The sequence below is a fragment of the Channa argus genome, chromosome 1, assembly GCF_033026475.1.
Source record: "Channa argus isolate prfri chromosome 1, Channa argus male v1.0, whole genome shotgun sequence".
In the NCBI taxonomy this organism is placed as follows: domain Eukaryota; kingdom Metazoa; phylum Chordata; class Actinopteri; order Anabantiformes; family Channidae; genus Channa; species Channa argus.
In genome coordinates, this window is record NC_090197.1 from 30,740,616 (window position 1) to 30,755,583 (window position 14,968).

At 39.7% G+C, this 14,968-nt stretch overlaps 1 protein-coding gene across 4 annotated transcripts in view; it reads right to left on the reverse strand.

The window, feature by feature from the left end:
• Positions 1-6,532: 6,532 nt before the first annotated feature.
• The window catches only part of atrnl1a (attractin-like 1a), a 241,035-nt gene continuing 232,599 nt past the window's right edge, over positions 6,533-14,968 (reverse strand). For all 4 annotated transcript variants that reach the window (XM_067512420.1, XM_067512403.1, XM_067512412.1 and 1 more), the window contains one exon: positions 6,533-7,899. In XM_067512420.1, coding sequence (XP_067368521.1) covers positions 7,778-7,899 — 122 coding nt within the window. In that variant the 3' untranslated portion in view covers positions 6,533-7,777. The remainder of the gene's footprint in view (positions 7,900-14,968) is intronic.

Genomic DNA, 14,968 nt, shown 5'->3' on the forward strand with positions numbered 1-14,968 from the left:
CAATGGAATTTTTAAAAGGCTGCAAACAGATTTATCCAGTGATGTGCAAAGGTTAGACAAAGCCTGAAAACAAAACAGGACGTTACATAGCAGAACCCTTTCTCCGGTTTAAAATTTGGTAATTATCTCAGGACCCTGCGACCCCCTCCCAACCCACTGCCCCAGTTCAAGTCAGATATTGTCATTTTTAAGCATTAGTTGAGTAGCTCAAAGCAGGACACTGAGCTAAATCACCTATGACACAAAGACCAGTTTTCCTATAAGAAATTAATTAGCTGTGAAAATAAAACAGCTAATTGTGGTTGTGGTTGTGGTTTCCAAACTGCGGTTCGCAGAAGTTCTGCAAACATTGTTTTTATTGAAGTGTTTCAGAGTGATATGGTTATGGTTCACATTGTGTTGTTTTTTTGTTTTGTGTTTTGTTCTGCTGTTGATTGTGGGAAAAGATTTGATACCATATTGTTTTACCTCCTTTTAAAGTCTTTGTGCTGAACTGCTGAATGCTTTAGAAAAGCAGCCTGTTGTAGGAAACGTCTGCTGGTCCTGGCTGATCCACTTGCGCGGGGATTCCCCACCCTGATCCTGAGGGAACTGCCTAGATCAGGGTAGTGCAGTCAGTCAGAAGTTAGAAGTTGGTTTGTTATTCTCCAATCCATCCTCATGGAGAACGGTATCTTCAAAGTCTGTTTGACTGAACACACCTGTTCAGTCCTGGTAGGTTGGAAAACAAGTTCCCTGAGGACCAGGGTGGGTGTGTTTTGAATTATGTTGATTACAAAAACTTTGTGGTGACGGTATAAAATGAAAAAAACTGTAGGATGTGAAAACATCAGCTTTTTTGAAATTGATCTGTGGCGGGAACATAAACGTAAACAGGAAGCAGATGGTAAATACTCGCGTGAGTAAAAACATTGGAGTCAAACTTTGTGTTGTAGGTTTTGAAAAGACCTTAATTGTCAGTCTGTTTTTAGTTTAACTATGGTTTGTTATCTTTTCTGCGGGTCATTTAGTTTTATCAGTACTGCAAAGTGCTTCTCTGAATCATCTGTACTTTTATTTTCTCTGCATTCAATAAGTGAGAAACACAGTTGTCAACTGTTCAACAAGGCCCCAATTTTTGGGGGGAGAAAAATGCAGCTTTATATGATGTTCTCGTGTCACATGAACATTTTTATTCATTTTACTTCCTCTTGTTTTTGTGGAAACACTTTCACTGACGATATGCTGTGTTGTGATGTGAGGAATAAGAGAATAAAACTACTGCTCACGCTCATAACAGGCCTCCTGATAAAATATTAATTTTATAGTTATCAGTCCTAAACCCATATTACTTATTGGACAGTTCTTGACAAGAGGTCATAAAACTTAACATTAACACCAGCATCAATTAACCTCAACTTCACAAGGGAATCGATGTGCGAATCCTGTGTGGCCAATTCACATTGCTGTGAGAAATATTTGGATACTAATGGATGTGTTTGTCATAATTGTCTTTTCTTCTTTACAATCAGATGAGCTGTTTACAACTTTAATGACTTTTTTTTTTTTTTAAACATTATGCTGTGAAATGAAGATCAAGGCTGCAGACGGCGTAGTGGAGGCAGAAAACATGAAAATGGAGAAGAAAAATCAGTAAAAGTACACTGATTGTTTGTACATCCAAAATATGAGGCTGTGATATTGTGTAGTTTTCTTTTCTAATACTTTCATAACTACAAAAAATTACTGCAAATTAAAAAAATTTTAAATACAATTACCTGAAAAACAGATGAGAATTATATTAGTTTGGTTGTGGGGGTGGGACTGTTTTCAGTGACTCAAGTTGAGCCAAATTACTCGATCTGAAACGTGGACTTATTAAAGTTTGGTTAACTCATGTTGGCATCTCATCAGTATGGCACTAAGGTTGGGGCAGCTGTAGCTCAGGTGGTAGAGCAGGTGGTCCGTGGACGCCTGTGGTTGACTCCCGGTCCTCCTGGCTACATGTTGAAGTGTCCCTGGGCAAGACACTGAACTCCAAACATGTCCTCCTGGTGGGGGTACAGTGTGTTGCCCAGGGACACTTGGTACATACGACATGTGGTTGGGAGGAGCGGGGCGTGAACCTCCAACCCTATGAATCTACTGAATTGCTAACTGTAAATATTTTAGTTAAAAAAATAATGTTGTTGATGTCTTATAACTTATTGGCTGAAATGTTGAATCCCTGATTAACAGTTTATGTAATAAGAGACGTTGTCGGGCTGGAACCAACTGTTCGTGTTAAGAAAGTTTTTCATCGAAATGTTCCAGATCTGTAAATAATTTTTACACCAAACTGGTTCATGAAATCTTTTCCACTGTGTGTTTGAAGCTGTGGGAAACATTCACACCAGCAGCGTCACTTTATTGATGAGAGCAGCAGTGCTATGAATCCCATCTCTGAAAAGGTTGCAGTGGTAACTAACTAGCACTGTAGTTCAGGTCCAGACTGTATGTAGTATATTCAGTAATACCTCTAGAACATTTTAGAAATATTTTGTATTCATTATTGTTTTATGATAAACAGTTGTTTGCACCTAAAATTTTTTTTTGTTGTTGTTGCATTTTCACTGAGGTTAAACCGTAGGAGACTTTAAATCTCAATCATTAATAATACAGAATCGATGTTGCTGTTTTTACATTTATTTATGGCCATTGAAACGTTACAGTATGGAGGAGCTAACTTCTGGTGGCCTCTAGGGAACAGAAAGTGACTTAATAGCAGTTCTGAGATAGCAGAACTTTCTTTCTTAATAGAAGCTTTAAGCCTGGCTTAAACATCCTGCCTAAGTAGGCACAAACTCATCACTGCCCCTAGCGACACAGAGGATTTCCGGGCTATGAAATGCCATTTGCTGCATTTCTGAATTGCAGTGCGTTTCCTTTATGCTAGCGTTTTTATTTTTCTACGTGCTTTGTCCCTAGGGGCCACCGTACTAAAGGAGTATTTCTATTTTCTTATCTGGCCAACACAACAATATATTATCATTTAAGAAAAGGTTTCATGTTTGAGAACATGTAACATGTAATTTCTCAAGTAAATGAATACTATATGAGAAACATTTTTCTTTGGATCATCTTTTATCTGTGCATCTTCATATTATACACACTGAATCCTGATTTGAAAACTTGAACTGAGCTAGTGACAGTCCTTGCTCCAACATGATGCCTTCAGGAACCAAACAGACCGCACACACTTCTCAATGTTCTACAAACAACACATTTCTCTTGGCTGAACAAATTAAATACAAATTTGCTTTTTTTAATTTTTATTCTCAAGAAGTAAAAATAAATGGCAGGAGTAGACTTTTTATATTTTACAAAAACAATTTCAGAAATGTTCCTAATTCCATAGCGAGTATGTAGTGTTAACGTAGTGCAGGTCACAGTGGGCTGCTTTCACCTGTCAGCTGACCCTCCTGCAGGCGTCAGCTACTCTTGTAATCGAGCTGATGCGGTGCGTCAGTGGCTTCGCTCGTGTCTTTGTGTAGTGACAGGAAGAAAAAAAAAATGTTTTTGTGCATGTTAGTGCAGAAGGCCACAGCAGCACACGCTGGAGGGATCAGAGGATGCTGTTGACACACAGCCTGCCTCACTGGTTGGTGCTTTCCGTGTGTGTGTGGGAAGATGGAGGACAGCAGTGTGCTTTGTAACCCCTCCATCCTTGACACTTATGTCTCAGGATGAGGTTTAAGGAGTTTGACACATTACAGTTTCCTCCACAGTTTTGTTCATTTAAACCACATTTTAACTAGATTATCTGAATCTGGACAATCTTCACTTCTTTCTAACATGTTGGAAAGAATTTTTATTATGTATTTATTGTCATATTCAGAGTCAGTAAACAGGTGCATTTTATCCCAAACACAATTCGACAAACCTTGTTAGAAAGCAGAAAACCTCATGGAAGGTGTTTTACTGAGAGTAAATCACTTTATGTAAAATCTGGTCTGTAAACTTTGCTTTCCTGTAAAGGTCAACCTTTGCATTTTAAAAGGAAGTATAATGACTGTTTTATTTTGAAAAATGTCTGATATGATGTTAGTGTTTACTTCTGGTGCTTGTTAGCAGCAAAAACTTTGTAAGTGCTCCAGAAACTCTGTTTATGACTAAATACCATTGATATATTGTTGTAGTGTTTTTTGTTGTTGTTGCAGTACTTTGAAAAACCTCTGAAAAACCTGCATAAAATAGCCACGCTAAATACCTGCAAAGCTAATTGCTTTTTCTTCTACCACTGTCCCGCAACTCATACTAGAAGCAAAATAGTTTGGTATCAATGCTCAAATGTAAGTACCTGGGGTTGGGGAGTGCTTTTGGTGCATCCCTACTGGTGAAGGTGGTTCCACGTTCCAAGCATCAGCATTATGCTATTCATATAGCTCAAATCACTGATGATACATGCAGTGAAGAGTCTTTGTCTTGTTGCTGTGTACGTTTAAGTGTCATTTGTTTGCTGTTTATTTTTTATTTTTTTTTAAGCTAAAGTAAATTTAATTAGAGGGAAATTGTGGAGGGTTGTGTGTGTTAGAGCTGCTGTGGAGCCTGCGGTGCTAGTGCTGCTGAATGACTTGTAGCATTACGTTATTTTTATTGTGTGACGCTGAGGCTCCACTGATTCTTTTCTCTCTGCATGTGAACACACCTCACTGGAGATGGAGTTGGTGTTTTGCTCATGTGGGATGCATGTCAGAAGTGTGTCAGGCTCTTTGTTTCTATTTGCTACGAGATACACCTGACAGCAGGACAGATGTTAAGGGTTTTACCAGAGCAGATCGGTGCAACAACGGCAGAATGTCATTAACTCAACGAGGCAGCTTCCCTTTCGTCTTTCCCCCTTTGTGTATTTGGAGTAGTTTTGCTTGTTCAGGTTTAAAGCTTCTTACATTGACTTCTCCTAAAACCACCCCCCACCCCCACTTCATTCTCAGAACTGGTTTAAAAACATCTTAGATCAGGATAAAAGGGAAAGTGCAGCACTTCCTGCTGCCTCTGACGTGCAGGTATCGAGCAGAGCGGAGATGCCAGCAGCCCACTTAATGCTAAATACTGCAGTCTTTTATCTTGAGGAAAAATACAGTGAGCTGAGAGTGTAAAAAGGAGCACTTATCTCCTCCTGGTCACTAATGGTGGTGACAGCAGCAGCATTGACCTCACATAATGTTCACAGGCATTTCAAGTTCCAAAGTAGACTTTCAAAGAAAGGAGTCAAACACAAATGTCAGGCAGCGTGTGAAAATAGTTTTCATTAATGAAGAATTTCTGCCTTTTTCCAATTGTCATCATTTCTGTGACTAACATTGCTTACAAAGGGATAAGGGATTTTAAGGTAAAGCAAGGCATATGCAGATGATTCCTGACACCAGAGCATTGTTAACCAGCTTCTTATTTACCACTGCCACGCTGACTGTGAAGGATTTTGAAATGCAGCCACAAGCTCCTGCTGCTGTTGCTCCCTGGAAAGAATTTATGTTGCCATTTTCTCCTGGTTCCGCATTTGCACAAAAAGCAGCGTCTAATTCCTGCAGATGTTGAGATAACTTTCACACAAATCCAGCCTCCTCCGCCTCATGACAAAAGACATAATCCACAGTCACACAGCAGCTATTTGTTAGTGAAGCTGTAAGGACATAAAAAGTGGATATTTATCTATATCTTTAAAGCACATCTTTATGCTGCAAACAAAGCTCCACTTTGATCCCCTGACACATGAAATTATAAATGTTTCCACGACAGCAGGAAGCAGCAGAGGAAACAGTTATTGTTAGTTACACCTGTGTTTGACAAAAGACAGTACAGCGTGACATTGATAATTTCCTAAACTGCTACAAGATTATTAGAATTTATCAGCTGATAATTGGGTGGAAGTGTTCAAGTACAGTTGACCTTTTGGCCTGTGTCGGTGTTCATTTACGGTGGAGTGTGAGCGTATTTCCTCTTTTCTTTTGCTACCATTTCCGTGAGTTGCGGCCACTTTTGCAGGAGCAGTTTTTTATTTATTGAGTTGAATTTGTTAAATTTGTTCTACTGTATGTAGGTCTTTGTTTTAAGAAGCAGGATGCTAAGAAGGCAAGCACATGGAAAACTATAACTACGCTACTGATAGTGGCCACTTCATTAGCTACAGCTGCTCTACATTAAAGTCAATATCAAGACAGTTACTGTTTTCACTTTCCTTTGCTCCACATCAACAATTTATCACCATGTAACAATGTTTAGATTTGTTTCTGTTGCAATGTTACTTGACCCGACTAGGTGAAAAATGCTACTGCATTTTAATAATCATATGATATTCTGTACCACTCTGTAGGCAGTAACGTTGTAATTTGTAGGTGATTTAAGCAGAGCTGCAACACATTGTTTTCATGTTTGATTAAGTGTTCGCTCGCTCTCCAAAACTGTTTGAATTGGAGGTTATTGGAGGTTGGATTGCATTGGAGGTTAACATCCTGAGAACATCGATCAATACAACGGTAAGAATACACACAGTACATCAGCTCTAATCACCATAGAAAGAGGCATCAAAATGTTTTAATTGTAAATGTACAGTTTTTATGCTCATATTGACAAAAACAGTGTGGGGAGCTGCCCTTAGTTAATACAAGTCAACAACAAACTGGTGCAAAATCACGTGGAGACAAAAAGTCTGAATTCAAACAGTCAAGGTCAGTTTATATCTACCATACGTGTGCATAAAGACTACTGTGTGTGTGCAGGTGAGGAAAAGTGACAATATTTTATGATTGGTACAGTAAAGGTAAAAACTACCGCACAAAACTTGCTGTGATATACATAAAATATATTTAATATGCAAATAAATCGTAACATGAAGGAAAAGGGAATACTGCACAGGCTTGGTTTATAAAATCAGTCTATTTAAAAAAAAAATCCTTTCGTGCATTTGTAAAACCAGCTAAGTTATTGTTAATTTGCATAATTAATAACTGTTACACAAAAGATTGCATCACTAATAACCAGGCATGAAGTTTACAAAAGTTGTATACTGTAGCTTCACAGTAATCACTTAATAGGCAATATGAATATCATCAGTAGTATGTGTTTAATGATGCCGACTCTGAGGTTCCATCACAGCCCAGAAGAAACATTGGATTTGGACGATCAGTTGCATAAAAATTTCCCACAGAGGATCCTAAAGTACTGATAAAGCATTTCACTTTTAGTGCATATACAGATGTGTAAAAGGCCCACAACTACGAGTGTTGACCTTCCCATTACAGAGGACCTGAGCAGATTTCAACAAGTCAAATTTCAACAGTTAAAGATTGTGGTAAAATGGAGTTTATAGTTTTAACATTAGTCTTTAAAATTCTTGGAAGGGACTGTGTCCTCAGTCAGATCTTTGCAGTTTTCTTTCCAGCAATACTCCCGAGTCTGAGGGGCTTTGAAAGTCAAGAGGACTTAATTTCAGCTCAGTAACTTCTGTTTTTGTTTTGTCAATATGGCAACTGGCTTAACTGACAGACGAGCAGAAACACATGGCACGGAAGCAGAAAAGTCTATGTGCAATTAGTATTCCAGGCTCGATGGGACAAAATAGACATGTTGATCAAGTTTTTCAACTGAGTCAGGGAAGAAAAGGGCCCAACAGTTTGTTTTCCCATTTGGGTACTTTGTTGAGACAATTGTTAAATCCTCTTGGAAACATTTCCTTCTGATCATCTACTGTGTCTTCAGTCGGTGATAACTTCTCCAGCGAAATCCTGGATATGTCGTCATAGTGTTGAGACCATCCTGTTCATACACAGGTCCCTTGATGGTGCACGGTATGTTTGCGGTGCTTGAGACCCAGGCCTCGGTCTTTGACGTCAATCACTCGCTGTTGTGATGTGTCTATCAGCGCACTGGCTATAGCGATACCTGGAGAGAAAAGAGAGTTAACATCAATACGCTTATCATGTTTGAAACTTGAACTGTGAAGCAGTAGTTTTTGCAATGGCTGTCCTGCACTGGCTACTGCACTGAGTTGATGAAAATCTTTTGGCTGTAAAACGTTAAAGGGCCTTTCACTGATATTGAGCATGCTTCTCAGTTTGAGTAGTACATGTAAATATATTAAACTTCCCTACATTGAAATATCTTACTACTCCTGGATGAAAAACACCTCCAGAGGACATCACTTGGAGGAACCTTTATTTCAGATTATGTAATGTTGTTGCATTTCAGAGGTCAGAAGAAAGTATAAATGCAATAATGTACATTTAAACCCTAAAAGTAAGCAATTTTAGAATTTTCCCTTTAACTTCTGGTTTGGTTTTATTTATTGTATTTGCTTATAGTAATCGTGTTATTAATAGGGAATTTGAAGATATATCATACTGTGTTAATTGTTGGACACCGCGGGGACCATCTTGTGAGATCTGTGGTCATTCTGTTACCGTGGTTTCAATGTGCTACCTGCAAATGCTTTGTTTTGTTGTTTAAATTTGCAGGAGATGAGGCAAAAATTCTATTCGCATCAAGTGACCTGGTGCTGTTTCTGCTAAAAACGTGGACAGTTTTAGTGCCTGAGTTGCAGCTCTACCTGTTTCGGTGGGACAGTTTAAAGAGTTGTTGGTGCTGCTGACACCACATTTAAAGAACCAGTGGTCTTATTTCAGGGAGCCCATCGAAGCACAGCAGCACCTTGACATGTGTGTGAGGTCAAATATTGCACTTTCATAAATACTTCAGTAGGTTTATCTCATAGGTGGCATGAGCAGAAGGTGATCAGTCTTTGTGATACTTCTAATCTCATTTTTCAGTGAACACTGGGGCTCACTTGTAAGCAGGTTTACCCTCAAAGACCAAACTATGTATGTTTAATGTTTTCATATGACCTGTTTTCATTTGACTTGTGGATGAGAAGAAATAAGTAAAAGCCACTTTTTTCCACTATGGCAACGCTTTTCCAGAACCACGAGTGCTTAGAAAAACAACTTTGTGCCTACATCGGGTTTCTGGCCTGTCAACAACATTTATGATGCTCTGTGTGTTTGAGACGTTTATGGACAGGTCACGTGTTTTCAGTATGTGAAAGAATCACAGCTTTGCTAGTTAACTTCTCGTGTGGGCATTGCACATCGGCCTTACCCAGAAAATGTCATCTAGTTTTTTTTTAAAATAAATCATCTTTGTCAGGAGTGAATGTAGACGGGAAAAAAAAAGATGTCACATGGCCCTAAATGAGCTACTATGAGGAACACGTGAACGGAGAGTAAGTAACATTAAGAAACTTCAAAACGAAAAGCATAGGCTGGTGTGTGACAGGTGGAGACGCATCAGCCTACTGGCATCTTCACACAACGTTTTATCAATGTCTCCCCAGCCAGTGTTGTCTGGCTTCAGCACGAGAAAAGGGGGCAACGCGGTGGTCACTGAAGCGTGTCTCCCACAATCCTGTCTCTTTCTCACCATCCAGCAGGTTGTCATACCTCTCCCAAAACAACTTGTGTATCTAATGTTCGGCTTGCTCTGCATAGCGAGGCTTAGAGAGCAGGCCGCCTGCACCGAGCCATCGATGCCTCACAGCGTTGTGTGGCGTTGGCAGTATCTGCTGCCGTTCATGTGGATCTATCATCATGGCAGCTCTTGCGAGTGCAGCTAGCCCTGTCTTTCCCTCCCGACAATGCATGGTCATTACCACAAGAGCTCAATCTGCTGGTATGCAGAAGCCAAATAAACAGAACAGGCAAACGGTGGCGAGAATTTGCTGTGCTCTTGATATGATTTGGATGCAGGATGTTTTCAACATTTCACACTCAAGTGATTTATTTATTTATTTATTTTATTTGTGGGTGGAAAGGGGAAAGCCGATTACAGTCACTCTATGACTCTGTGTGTACGTGACGCTGCAGAGTATGGATGTGCGCTCACACAAAGTTCTGCCACAGCAAGCCATGCAGACAGACATCCAAAACAATGTCGAGAATGTCGGTCTGGAAGGATTTAGTCTGTTTGGTGTCTGGTTCATTACAGCTGTTGGCCTCTCCTATGGTGCTAGTTGTAAAGGAGGTGTGTGTGTGATACACCACAAACTTGGCTTTTTGTTGTTTTTTGCAGTAATGTATAGTTTGATCTGAATACTGTCGGTGTTAACACCCTGTTCGTTGGTTCTACAAGATCAATTGTTATTGGGTGTTTGTTTCTGATTTTAGCAACCTGACAGCAAGTTTACTAGAATTAAAAACTAAACTTTTTATAGACTGATTCCCGCGTCCTTTAAAGCTCGTGCATTTAAACATCACTGCTTTCAGGCGAACAGAGAATAATATGATGACATTAACTTTTTCGCACCAGAATGTTTCTTCTACACCTCGGCTTCTCTTAATTTCTTTGTTTAAAGATTCCCTTTGTTCAAAAACAATCCACAGTGCTCCACCCAGCCTTCCCTCTCTCTACTGCTATGGTCAGCCACACACACAAAAGCCTGAAGGGGCATACAAACAAGCAGCTGCAAAATTAAAATCAAGCAGAAATTGTTGGAATTTTCAGATTTTTCCATGAGTTGCAGGAGGTGTCAACCACTGCTCTACCATCACCTCAGTTTTTTTTTATTAAACCAAAAATTATTTTTGAATTATCACAGTTTAATATAATGTTCACATTGCAAAGCTGGACGTATTATTTTTAAATTAATTTTTAAATTGCTGCAAATTCTCAACAATCACACAGGTTTAAAACCGAGTGTGGATGAAGATTATGAACACAAAGCAAACACTGCCGAGCGAGTTTATAGGTGGAGTCTATTTAGCACTTACATTTTTAGGCAAAGACAATTCATAATGTCACATTTCTATATCAAACTACTTAAGCATTCCCCATATATGCTCATATATCAACTTCACTGAAAGCAGAGGTTTTACAGAAACAAGGAGTTCAGCTTCTGGTTGCACAATTGGATCTTGCGTGTGCCAGCATGCTGTTCGTCATGCTACAGGGTTAGAACATTACTGTCTGCAGCACACACAATTACAAACACACTACCTCATTTTTCCCTGCTCCTCAAATCCTCTGCGGGTTCTGTTAAACTTACTTGGTACTTAACGTTAGCTTCCGTGGATTTGTAATGACCTTTAAACAAACTACAGCGGTCACAGATTTAAAAAGTTTGCTCCTCCTCTTCTAACTCATCATGTATGACACATCAGTAAATGATTGACTTACTTCCCAATTCCTGTTACCTTAAGGGACAATCCACATAGTCTATGATAGTCTGTGCAGAAGTGAACCCATTCATCTGATACTCTGGTCTAGCCGAATATTAACTTTCACATTTATCATGTAACATTACATCATCTGTAACTGCATTATCAACCTAATGACTTGTTACTTGCCCTAAATACTAAAAATTTGCTGATATCCTTGTGAACTGTTTATCTTGTAGAATAGAATAAAATCTTGAATGCAAGTGTTGGTACAAAGTACAAATACTGTCTCAAAATAAAATAGACACACACTAACCTCCTGCAATTATTGCACCGCTCCCTATATTGAATAGCAGTGTTTCCCCCTAGAAACATTTTCAGGCATGGTGGCAGGAGGATAACAGAGGTTTTGCGTGCGCGCACACACATAAAGTTTCGGTATTTATCTCTCATGCAGCAGCTTTGGTTGGTAAGTGACATTTCTGAGTCAAGTAAAACAAAATGAATATTAATAAGATGTATTTATTGCATGCAAATTATTTCTCCTGTATGTCTCACTGGGGGGCTCAATTAAAGCCCTCTGGGATGATCCTCTGTTCAACCTTATGGCATATACAGCAAAAGAATTCAACCAAGCCTACCAGTTATAAAAGGCGACGTTTAACAGTGCTTTTCATAGATATTGCTTTAAAAAAAACGAACTATAATAAAAATATGTGCACTTCAGTTGTGTTCATACAAAGTCCTCCCTGCAGGGTTGTGTAGGTGTGACCATGTTTGTTTCAGAACGTAACTGCTGTTTAACGATCAGAATAGACTGTTTTACGTATTTGCTCTCACCAAGCTGGGGACGAGGGGACAATTAAACGTTGCGTTTAAGGACGGCAATTGACAAATCATACAGCCTTTAGTAAGTCAACAATGTTTCTTTGCAATGGCCTCGTTCTTATTCCTCAAATAAAAATGGAGTGAATGCAGGACAGGCAGTGAAATTTAGGCACAACATTAACAAGAATGGCTCCCACATCCCTTAGTATAAGACATCAAAAAGAAGTGGATTGGTTGTGAACGTAACATCCCTAGATATTAAAAAAAAATGTTTGCTTGCACCAATGTAGGGGAAACATTGAATACCCCAATTAAGCAGCAATTAACAGCTTGACATATTGTACACTTTTGTTAGCAGCATTCAAGGCAGCGAGGGCTCAGGGATAAAACCTTTTTTTTTTAAATCTTTGGAGTCCTGTATGGCCTGCATAATTGCAGCAGCTCAAACAAGGAGTGACCAGGGTGAGATGGGTCTTTCGGTATGTTCTTGGCTTTTTTGAGGCAGCGTGAACTGTACATTTCTTCCAGCGAGATGAGAGGGCAGCCGATGATTGTCTGAGTGGTCGTGATGACCCCCTGGTGCGCTTTTCTGTGAGCTGGCAAGCCAGAGACAAACAGCAATAGTAAACAGCAGTGTTGTAGTGTTAGACCTCCAGGTAAGGTCCTCCTCAATGGTGATGGCCAGGAACTTGAAGTCATCCACACTCTCCACACTGTTCCTCCTGTAGTTCACTATGACATCTTTTGGTCTTGGTGATAAGCCAAAGTTGTTGTCGCTGCACCCCCCCAGGTAGCGTCTCCACCTTATCCTGGTAGGCAGACAAATTCCAGATCCAGGGAACATTGACTTTCTGTAGCCATTGTGTTTGTACTGGACACCAGCTGTTTTTAAAATATATACAAAATGGGTGAATGAGAAGCAACATTGTAAAGCGCTATATAAATGGCCATTAAACCCCCTCCTTTGCTCTTACACATGTCCCTGTGTCTGTCACATCGGTGCACTGTGTAGCCTGCAAACTCCATAGCTGCATCCAGTGCATACAGACTGAAGCCAGTTCTCAATGATCGCCACAATGCAACAGGCCTTTAAGCTCCCACCTGTAGCCTCAGTACATCCGTTTTATTGTCCAGGGATCTTACGTTGGCAAGAAAAATACTGGGAAGAGGTGGATGTTTGGATTCTTACGCAGCCTTGCCAACATGCCAGCTCGACAGCCCTGGACTCCCTGTGCTGCCTTTGCCTCCTCTTTGTGGGCATGGTCATCCACGGAGAGCCTGGGGTCCTGGCTATATTCACAGGTATGTGGTGGTAGCAGTGATTGTGACAGCCTGTTCCCCCCATAATCCTATTTTTAGGAACTTGTGCTGGCTATAGATGTCGTTTTTGTTTTTGACCGGTGAACAACAAAAGAAAGCATCGAAGGGGAGAGCACATGTGCTGCCATATTATCACCATGCACCGCCATTAACCATGGGACGCCATATAAGTTTCTAGTGTCATTTTAGTCTATGGAGTAGTCTATGGAGTAGTCTATGGAGTACCATGAGTGGCCACTAAGAAAATTTGGTTGAAGCACTAATAAAAAATTTGATCTGAAATCTTTAGATTGTACTAATACAATGGTGGGGATCCTCATGTGCCATTAAATCATAAAAATTAAGTTATTGGAAAGTATGGGCTCGTAAAAAAAGACAAATGGATGCCTGGGCTGTTTACAAACATGGATTTAGGGAAATCTAGACAATTCTGGTTGAATAAAACTTCAGAAGAGTTTGAAATACATTTTTTTTTTTTGTTGGTTTGTATTGTGTATTTTAAATCATTGTAAAAATAAAATATATACAGAACGCAACTCAGTACCTATTTTGGTAATGTTGTAGGTGTTCATATGTAAGCTTATAGTATATTTCTTATTGGGACCATTAAAATATCATATACATGCTCCAAACAATGTTTCATACATATGAAACCTACAGAAAACCTATCAAGACTGTGGTTAAACCCCAGTAAACCAGAAGAGAAAAGGAGGCAAGTGATTTAGATGACAAAATAAATTACATTTCAAACTGAATCTTTTCTGATCAGATAGACAGCTGCCTGTAACGCGATTCCTTTTATTGAAATGATTCAAGGCCAAGACAAAGGCAACATGAATGTCACCAGTTATTTTATATCAGTAAAATCACCTCCACCAGACCTCACACTAATCGTGCATCTTTCTGAACATGGTGTGCAGTCAGTAAATTTACATTCATACCTGTCTGCTGGGTATCAAGCACTAGTTCGCCACGATAAAAAATAGACAATGATAGAAAAGGGTGAATAAATAATTTTCTAACGTGACATTTGAATATTCTTTCATCAAAATAGTGTTTACCTTTGACAAATTGCCGTCATAATTGTGTTGATTTTTCCACGTGAACACACATCTCCATTTGCAAAATTAAATTGGCCAAAAGTAATCAAATTATGCTGCAGGTGAGTGCAAGAGCTCATTTGCTCCCATGGTGACAGGCGTTAATGCCAGTGCGTTAATGTGATTGTTTTGTCAGGTGAGTTGACGCATCACTCAACCCCCACAAAAAAACTCACACTCACACACCCTGTTCCTAGACCTTTCTGGTAGACTAATGGGGGTCATTAGCAAGAGACAAAATTCCCCAAGAACACATATCGGCACAGGTCTGACGTGGAAACTGGGACTGTAGCTGGTAAACATCTGTGACGGGAGGAGCGTGCTCACTATCCAGGTGATAAACATCAAAGCCTGGCTCCTGAGTTGGTGCTTGCCCTCAATGAGAGCACCAGGGATGGCGGCCTGCTTAAAATCCAGCATAATAGTAAACAGTAAAAAGTACGGCAGCATCTGAAAGTCCAACTGCAGCTCTGCATGATAATCAAATATTGATGCAATCGTGAGACGCTGATTTTAGGCTTCAGAAGACAGCAAACATGACAAACTACTGTGACT